The sequence below is a fragment of the Oryzias melastigma genome, linkage group LG5, assembly GCF_002922805.2.
Source record: "Oryzias melastigma strain HK-1 linkage group LG5, ASM292280v2, whole genome shotgun sequence".
Classification (NCBI taxonomy): domain Eukaryota; kingdom Metazoa; phylum Chordata; class Actinopteri; order Beloniformes; family Adrianichthyidae; genus Oryzias; species Oryzias melastigma.
The window spans coordinates 10,725,015-10,734,259 of NC_050516.1; the positions used below are offsets into that span (position 1 = coordinate 10,725,015).

Consider the following 9,245-nt stretch of genomic DNA (forward strand, 5'->3'; position numbering starts at 1 on the left):
TTTTTGCAACCCAGTGGTACTTCCTATATGGAACACGGAAGTAGGGGGGCTTGCTCTGTCCAGTTATTTTATATACAGTCTATGGTTTCTATGCTATTCAGCCGTCTGGCGGACAGCAGCGCTCGCTAACTCTCTTCAGGGGAGCTCGCTAGCATGCTACATCGGATCTTGCTAGCTCAATGCAGAGAAGCTTGCTAGCTTGCTACAGCAGAGCTCACTAGCTCCAGCTCACTAACTCGCTGTAGAAGAGCTCGCTAGCATGCTACAGTGGAGCTTGATAGCATGCTACAGTGGAGCTTGATAGCATGCTACAGTGGAGCTTGCTAACTCGCTGTAGAAAAGCTCGCTAGCATGCTACAGTGGAGCTTGATAGCATGCTACAGTAGAGCTTGATAGCATGCTACAGTAGAGCTTGATAGCATGCTACAGTGGAGCTTGATAGCATCCTACAGTGGAGCTTGCTAGCATGCTACAGTGGAACTTGATAGCATGCTACAGTGGAGCTTGCTAGCATGCAACAGTGGAGCTTGATAGCTCAATAGAGAGAAGCTTGCTAGCTTGTCACAGCAGAGCTCACTAACTCCATACAGTGGAGCTCACTAACTCGCTGCAGAGGAGCACACTAGCATGCAACAGTGGACCACACTAACGAACAAAATCAGAGCTGACTAGCATGCTACAGAAGAGCTCACTAACTCACTGTAGAAGAGCTTGATAGCATGCTACAGTGGAGCTTGATAGCATCCTACAGTGGAGCTTGATAGCATGCTACAGTAGAGCTCACTAGCATGCTACAGTAGAGCTTGATAGCATGCTACAGTAGAGCTTGATAGCATGGTACAGTGGAGCTTGATAGCATGCTACAGTGGAGCTCAATAGCATGCTACAGTGGAGCTCAATAGCATGCTACAGTGGAGCTTGATAGCATGCTACAGTAGAGCTCACTAGCATGCTACAGTAGAGCTTGATAGCATGGTACAGTGGAGCTTGATAGCATGCTACAGTGGAGCTTGATAGCATGCTACAGTGGAGCTCAATAGCATGCTACAGTGGAGCTCAATAGCATACTACAGTGGAGCTCGATAGCATGCTACAGTAGAGCTTGCTAGCCTGCTATCGTGGAGCTTGATAGCATGCTACAGGAGAGCTGGTTAGCATACTACAGAAGAGCTCACTAACTCGCTGTAGAAGAGCTCGCCAGCATGCTACAGTGGAGCTTGCTAACATGCTATGCTGTTCACTGGGTAGTTGGATAGCGTTGCAAGCTAAGCCACTGAGTCCTCACTTAAGCCAATGTGGTCAAACACAGGTGGGCCCACCACAGAAACCGCGGACAAACTCATTTGAGACCCATTTGGCCTTGCTGGCTGGGATGGTAAAAGAAGGCTCCTTTTCTGGCTTGATGTTTATGTTTTGTTTTGTTTTTTACAACGAGGTGTAACGGCTTTACAGACAGATGAAACAAATGATCATTTCAGAAGGTTGGGCAGGCTTGAGACAGAAACATTCAAACCTGATGAAAATCGGATTTCATCCCAAATTCTATCATTTTATTTTACATTTTTAAAGTTTCTGAAACTCTGTGAAATGTCAAAACCTGCAGTATTTCTGCGATGTTCTGCTCCCAGACTCATTACAGAGATTTCCTCCTTCACAGTTTTGTTTTCAGCCTCATTCCCTCTGTCACAAAGCACAAAGCCATCCTGTACATTACAGCATCTCTGCACCTGAGGGAGAGCTGAGGCTGCTATCACCTTTCACCCCTCACGGGTGTAATGGCACATCGGGGAGTGCAGACTCTATGGATGGGACGGCTGGAGCATGAGTGCGACACAGACAGCAAACTTCATTAAAGAGAAACCTGAAGAAATGGAGGAGACTGAAAGAGGAGGAAGGAGGAAGAGCCCCTTAAATTTAACCTTTAGTCTTGACATTTTATGCCCACAAAAAAATCAGAGAATATTTCCTTCTCCAGGTAAACGTTCCGTCACAGCTCAGGTTAGAGCTGGAGGAGAAAGGTATCAAACAAAGACCATCTACTCATGCTATCATCTCTCCGTCCGCCTCGTTGGGTTTCATCTCAAAGCTTTACTTTGTCTCCACCGCTCGACAATAGGTTGAAGCTGTGAGAACAAATGCCACTGAAAGAACAGTGTCATGAAAGAAAAAGCTGCTCCTTTTCATACTGGGTCAGACTCCCGCCTCTCTGTCGTCGCTGTTGGACAGAAACTTTAATAAGAGGAATAATAAGAGGGACAGGCGTGTGTACCGTATAAAAGACGACTACGACTTCCCAGACTTCATGAGGTTGTGTGTTTGTTTTTGTTTTTTTGGACTTGACTGGATTCTGACTTTGCTTTTGAGGTGAGACAACTTCACGCACCGTTATTACATGCACTGCAGACAAAGATCTTCTCTTTTAATTTATAATCAAATGAAACTTTATGTTGGTTAAAACTTAAAATTAAAGGTCAAAATCGTACATTAATTTAAAAAACAATAGGTCAAACAGATTATGCATAAAATATTTAAATTTTATTTAATAACGTTTCTGTGGCTTTTTCACTTTTTATTAAGTTGCACATTCTCCCATAAACATAATAAACTTCTCCTTAAACTGAGTTTTTAATTCAAAACACTTAAGGAAGTTTGAGTTTTTGAGGTCACGAAAACTTCACACATTCATTACAAAACATTTTAAACAGTAACATAATGTAAAATTCTTACTTAGATAAGTTGTTGTGCTTTTATAATAGATAAAATATAAATGTGTAACAATTTTAAATGTCTGGGAAAATCTGGTACGGCGATGCCACGACTGATCCTTTGGGCCCTGCGGGACACTGTGGACTGTTCTTGGTTTTCATAGATCACACGAGATTAAATGTGAACACCTTCCACCCTTTGTGTTGCAGCAGGACTCTGCAAAGATGTATCTCGATCTGTTTAGCTGAGGAGGAGCTTAGAGCAGTTTCAAAACAATAGTTTCCTCACAAGTGAAACAGAATAAGCAGGTTAACCTGACAACTAATTTTTACTTTCTAAAAGTCTAAAATGTTGTGTCAGTTTTGTTGTGAATATTTGTGTGTTATGTAACGATGACTGCTTTTATTCTCTGAAATCTTAGTGGTTGCTATGATGAAGCTGGCTCCATCCTGTCGCCTCTTTCTGCTCATCCTGCTTAGTGTTATCCTGACAGGTGAGGAACGCCTGCAGCGACTGCATAATGCATGCTGCTTTTGTTCTGCTTCTTTAATGAGAATTAGCTGGCGCTGTCTTTGGGTTTCAGGCGTCCATGGAGGCAGAATCATCGGCGGTACGGTGGTCCAGCCTCATTCCATCAAGTACCAAGCCTCGCTGCTTTACAGAGACTCCCACTTCTGTGGAGGAACCCTGATAGACCCTCAGTGGGTGGTGTCTGCTGCCCACTGCTGGAGACCGTGAGTGATAGCAACTTCATGGCTGCAGCAGCCACAGTTCTTCAGTGCCAAAGAAAGTAAACATGTCTGCACACTGTGAAAGTTACAGAGATATTCTAAGATATTGGCTTTTCTTTACGGATGAATCGATGTAATAAAGTGTCAGATAAACTCCCTGTGACTCTTGATTTTGATTGAATCCAAAGTAAATCATAGTCAAGAAGATTTTGCAGAATCATTACTGCAAATGTATCAATACAGATATAATTAAAAACAAAGAAATAGTTATTTAGTTGACATTCTAATTTCACAGAATGACAAAAGGAAAGAATAAACAGGCTTAATATTAGATTTAAAAAAAAACTAACACAGATGCTTAAAGTAAATTTTAAATGTATAGAAACATGTTTATTTTTCCTCATTATTTTCCTATTTTTAGTATTTACTGTAAAGTAAAAAAAACACAGAGTACGTCTTTTTATGGTGCTTTTTTAATCTGAAATGATATTTTCTATTTTTTAAGAAAAAAAGAGGTCCATACGTTACAAGAAACTGCAGATCTTTTAGATGTCATGGTACTTTATACGGATAATATGGATACATAGTATAAATATAAGTTATATAATATATCTTAAAACAAACAGATCCACTGAAAATATTGTATACATTTACTTTATTATTATTGGTAGCAGTAGTAGGAGTAGTACGATTAATAGTTGTAGTAGAAGTAGTAGTAGAAGTGGTAAAACAATTAGAAGTTGTAGTAGTAGAAATAGTAGTAGTAGTAACAGAAGAAGAAGCCGTGGTAGTAGAGGTAGTGGTAGTAGAAGGAGAAGAAGAAGTTGTAGTAGTAATGGAAGTAGTAGTAGTATTAGAAGCAGTAGTATTTGATTTGATTGTGTGTATTTTTTGTGTTTTTGTAGGAGCTACATGATTAAAGTGGTTCTGGGCAAACATAACCTTAATGTGGTGGAGGAAACAGACCAGATATTTAGTGTCTCATTAATCGTCAAACATTACCAGTACAATTACTGGATACTTGACAATGACATCATGCTGCTTAAGGTAAGCAAATACCACAAAATGTTGAAGCATAAAGCAAAATTTTACTTCAAATTTTATTCAAGTCTCAGAACATCTCAGTATTTATGCAAAAAATTGGTAAGAAATGTTCTTTTTGAAATTCATTTATTGTAAATAAGTATTTAACTTAGTTATGTAAAAGCAAAGCTTTGTCAAATCAAGTATTATTTTTATTTTATTTCCTAAAATAAAAATGATAGAATGACTGGATATTGTTTGTCATCAGTGAGTATGTTTGATTAATCAGTTGTTGTTTTTATGATGCTTGAAATGAATAAATTAAACCAAATAATTCACCCAACAGTAGCCAGGTTAGTGACCGTGAAAGAGATACAGCGGGTTAAGAAGATATAATAAATAAGCACATTTTATCTAGAAACACTTTCACAAAAAGATGGTAAAAAATCATTGTAAAAAATGAAAGGGAATATCTTTTTTAGGTGTTGTGTAACAAATTAAACTAATTCATTAAATTTGAACATGAAATTAAATAAAAGGGGAAGTCAATTAGATCAAATCAAAGGTAATTTAATGCAAAAATTAAAGAAATATTTTAGCTCTGTAGATAAAAAAAATATATAAAACAAACCTTAATAAAACGTGTAAATAACATCTAGTTGTATAAAACAGTCTTCAAATCTAAAAAGCATCAAAGTATCAAAAAAGTTTCAGTAAAATAAAAAGAAAGTATAAAATATTATGACAGAATGATTAAAAAATACTTTAGAAAATTGCTTCTCTTCTCTAAAGTATAGGATAATAATATTCGAGAACAAAGATTGTTTCCACTTCAGCTCCAGAACTAATCAGTTCTGTGTTCTCTGTGCCTCAGCTGGACCGTCCAGCAAAGATTGGCGACACGGTGAGGCCAGCCCTCCTCCCAGTGAAGAACGCACCCCCTTTAGAAAACTTCTCCCGGTGTACCGTCAGCGGCTGGGGGGTGACGGGCCTCTACAGTCAGAGTCTGTCCTCTGAACTGATGTCTGTGGATGTGGATTACTTCTCCGACTGCTGGAGCTTCTACTACTACTACTCCTTCATGATCACCAACAACATGATGTGTGCCGGCTCTCGGGACGGCGGGAAGGACTCCTGTCAGGTCAGCTCAGCACTCTGATTATGCTCCATCCGGAGAATGCAGATGTTTATCAACTGTTTACCTAAAAATGTATGTAATTGAACATCTAGTTACTATATAATACATTATATGGATCAGTTTAAGTCCTTTACGCACTGAAAAGAACACCTTCAGCACCAGCAATCATTAAAATAAAAGTCATTTTTGAACACAAATGTGCAAAACACACACATTTAAATACTTAAATAACTGTATATATTTAAAAAAAAATAGTACATTTCCTATCTTAAAAAAATGTCCAAATTACTTCAGTCAAATCATTTTTATTCTAAACAAAATGCTAAATTGATTGAATTATAAATGAGTTTATATATATATATATATAATTTGTTTATTTGATTTGATCTTTTTTTATTTATCTTTTAAATGAACTTTTATTGATTTAGTTAAATCCATCAATAAGGTTTATTAATGTATTTATGCTTTTACTCTTAAGTTTTTAAATTCCATTTGTATTTAATTTTAACACCAGAAGGGATGTCGGTGGAGCGGACAGGTCCTCAAAACATTATTTCCTCACTCAATTTTTTGCCCAATTTTTTTTTTATTTTGGCTTTACATCCTATTCATATTCCATTTCCTACTTCATTATGTTATTATTTATTTTTTTACATGTGTGAGAAAGTTTTTTTTTTTAAATAGAAACTTTTTTTTTATTATAAAAAGTACTTTTATGTTTGTATGAAAACTGCTTTAAAAGTAGAATTTGATTCTATTTGATCCCAAAGTTCTTTTAAATCAATATGAAATGATATTATAAATTATTTTTATGATTGGGAATCGATTAAAAAATATTAGCTAATAAATCTCAAACCTTGAAAAAAGTTAAAAATTGCAAGTAACTTTTCTTTTTCTTAGTTTGCGAATTTTTTGTCTGTTTTTTGTGTGTATGTGTGTATATTTTTATCTCTACAGTCCGTTTAGATACAAAAACATGATCGCATTTGTCAATCGGGGTGTTTTATTGTGAAAAATTGGTTATATTTTGAAAACAAACGAGATTTTCTCATGTATCTTGATGTAACTTCCTGTCAGAATTGACGCGGATCGCTCACGACAAAATAGACCAGATGGTGAAATGATCCACTGCACGGAGCGAGCTTTCCACTCCGTGGCGTTTCCGCGTCCAGTGTGAACAGGCGTTAGACCGTGGCTCCGCAAGGTGAAATTAAATTGGGTTAATGAATATTAACACGTTAATTATTTTTGATTAATCGCTAATGCGTCAATGTCCACAGCCTTAATTATATTATATCTACTTACATAGTCATGCGATTTATTGTTACTTAAGGATTTTTAATGACCCTAATCTATGATGGAAAGATATAAATATCTGATTATAAGTTATGAACCGGATAATAATAATTCATGTAAAGAAAATGGTTAGATAGAGCCGGGAATGAGATTATATAAGTTTGTTTCCTCCCACTTCATTTCAATGTATCATTTGATGCCTGGGTATATGTTTGACACGTCTTTATGGATGCAAACTTCTGTTGAGTGATTCTATTGCACATGAATTATTCTCTCTTGATTGCTTGAAATAAACCACCTCTAATCTAATCTAATCTAAGTATGACATGTCTTCAGGGGGATTCGGGAGGCCCGCTTTTCTGCAACGGTAAATTCGAGGGCATCGTGTCCTGGGGCATTGGCTGTGGGTACGCGTCCTATCCTGGCGTTTACACCAAGGTCAGAAACTACCTCGTCTGGATTGACCAGGTCATGCAGAGCAGCCCATGATTCCTCAAATCACAAGAAAGAGCTGAAAACATTTCAACTGGTCCAAAATTTTTTTTTTTACTTTTATCTTGTATTCTGAGACTTTCCTGATAATTTCTCTTTAAACTTCTGTTAAATCTGTAAAGTGATCTTGTTTTAAATTCTGTTTCTGTATTTCTAACATTTCTGTTAAATATTAAATGGACCTCCTGATGCTTTCTGTCTGCATCCTTCATTTTTCTTTAACCGTATAAATAAAGATTCATATTTGGTCAGACTTCATTTTTTTCCTCTTTTGACCCATCCTGACACATCCAAATCTTTCAACATTTAATCTCAAATGTGCTCCAACCATCCTCAGCCTGAACCACAGTTAACCTGACAAATGATTGGCTAAATTTGGGGTTCAAACCTTTGCCTACATCACATTTAAAGCTGAACTGCATGACAATCATTCACCCACTCCAAAGCAACCTCAGCAGAGAGATCACACGGTCAAGCTCACAAAGATCCAGCATGGATGAAGTCAAGTCCGGACAGAGGAAGATCAGGGATGAAGGCTCCAGAGACCTGTCCTCAGAGACAGTTCAGAAGCTGATTCTTCAGTCTCAGGAGGCAAAGAAGAAAGCGTACTGTCCTTACAGCCAGTTCAGAGTGGGAGCTGCTCTGCTCACCGTCGACAACGTGGTCTTCACAGGTGAGTCACCTCTGAGATTCAGTCCTTTAATGTCCAGGAATGCAAAAAACAAAACAAATTCAGATTAAAATAAGAACGATCTGACTTAGCAAAAAGTGGTCAACTTAAATGACATACAAGTAGTCTGTAATAAAATGTGAGCTTACTTTTTATATTCTATCATAAAATGTACCAATTTAGTCTGAAGAAGTATTCAGTTAGCATACTTCCTTCATAAGTATACTTCCTATACTCAAGTATACTTAGTTAAATTAATTTTGCTAAGGGGAGTTTTCACTGTGAAAAAAGCAACAAATACTCATAAATGAAAAAAATTGTGAAAAATCTTAGAAAACGTTTTGTTTGATCTGATGTTCAAGTTGCCAAACAATGTTAATGATTACCCAACAACTGAAATAACTGAGTGAAGATTCACATTTATATCTGCTTATTAAAACACCAGGAAAAGCTCTGTAGACAAAATTTTGAGATCCCTGGAATTTATTTCCTAAAAATCTGGTTAAATCTAAACTTTTCTCTGAGCTAGAGTTTTGAATCAACAGGAAAAGGCACCACAAACCTTTGAAGGTTGCTGGAGGTCCAAAGGCTCGCTGACTATTTGGTTAAGCTAAAAAAAAAGTCAATACCTCTTTATAGGTAAAATGACCTTTTTTTCAGTCACTCTATTTCATCCTCTGACAGGCTGCAACGTGGAGAATGCATGCTACAACCTGGGAATATGTGCCGAGAGAGTTGCCATATCTAAGGCCGTTTCAGAAGGATACAAGAACTTCAAGGCCATTGCAGTCGCCAGGTGAAAAAATGAGACTGCTCTTTTTGAAACTTCACTGCATCAGATACCAGCATCTTTCCCCATCTTTATACACTTCTTTGTGTCTTTTAGCACACCTCAACAAAATGTAATGTCCATGTGACCATTTGAGTAGAAATTAGGTTGTAAAGTGATAAATGAAAACACAAAAAAAATCTGTTTATTGACTAAATGTTTAAATATTTCACCACAAAAACACATAACACTCATAATGTTTCAGTATAGTTTCTAATTTAAAGGTCTTATTGCACTTTTTATAAAGCAAAACTAAGATGGAGCAAGGTTTAAGATATTAAATCTTGAATATTTCTAGTCATTTATGCTGGAAAACATCATATTTTATAAGCAAACTTTACTTTACTACGTATCACTCAA

General features: G+C 36.9%; 2 protein-coding genes across 4 annotated transcripts in view; both read left to right on the top strand.

Annotated features, from left to right (window-relative positions):
- Positions 1-7,660, top strand: part of LOC112144793 (trypsin) — an 11,766-nt gene extending 4,106 nt beyond the window's left edge. Inside the window, exons 1-6 of one of the 3 annotated variants that reach the window (XM_024269570.2) lie at positions 1,339-2,364; positions 3,128-3,199; positions 3,290-3,440; positions 4,343-4,484; positions 5,335-5,601; positions 7,231-7,660. In XM_024269570.2, the coding sequence (XP_024125338.1) occupies positions 3,136-3,199; positions 3,290-3,440; positions 4,343-4,484; positions 5,335-5,601; positions 7,231-7,383 (777 nt within the window). In that variant the 5' untranslated portion in view covers positions 1,339-2,364; positions 3,128-3,135 and the 3' untranslated portion in view covers positions 7,384-7,660. Of the gene's footprint in view, positions 1-1,338; positions 2,365-2,386; positions 3,015-3,127; positions 3,200-3,289; positions 3,441-4,342; positions 4,485-5,334; positions 5,602-7,230 lie in introns of those variants that run through there. The other 2 variants (XM_024269571.2, XM_024269568.2) reach the window with 2 other exon arrangements.
- Positions 7,661-7,808: 148 nt separating this feature from the next.
- LOC112144795 (cytidine deaminase) overlaps positions 7,809-9,245 on the top strand; it is a 2,891-nt gene continuing 1,454 nt past the window's right edge. Inside the window, exons 1-2 of the mRNA XM_024269576.2 lie at positions 7,809-8,059; positions 8,741-8,852. Coding sequence (XP_024125344.2) covers positions 7,879-8,059; positions 8,741-8,852 — 293 coding nt within the window. The 5' untranslated portion in view covers positions 7,809-7,878. The remainder of the gene's footprint in view (positions 8,060-8,740; positions 8,853-9,245) is intronic.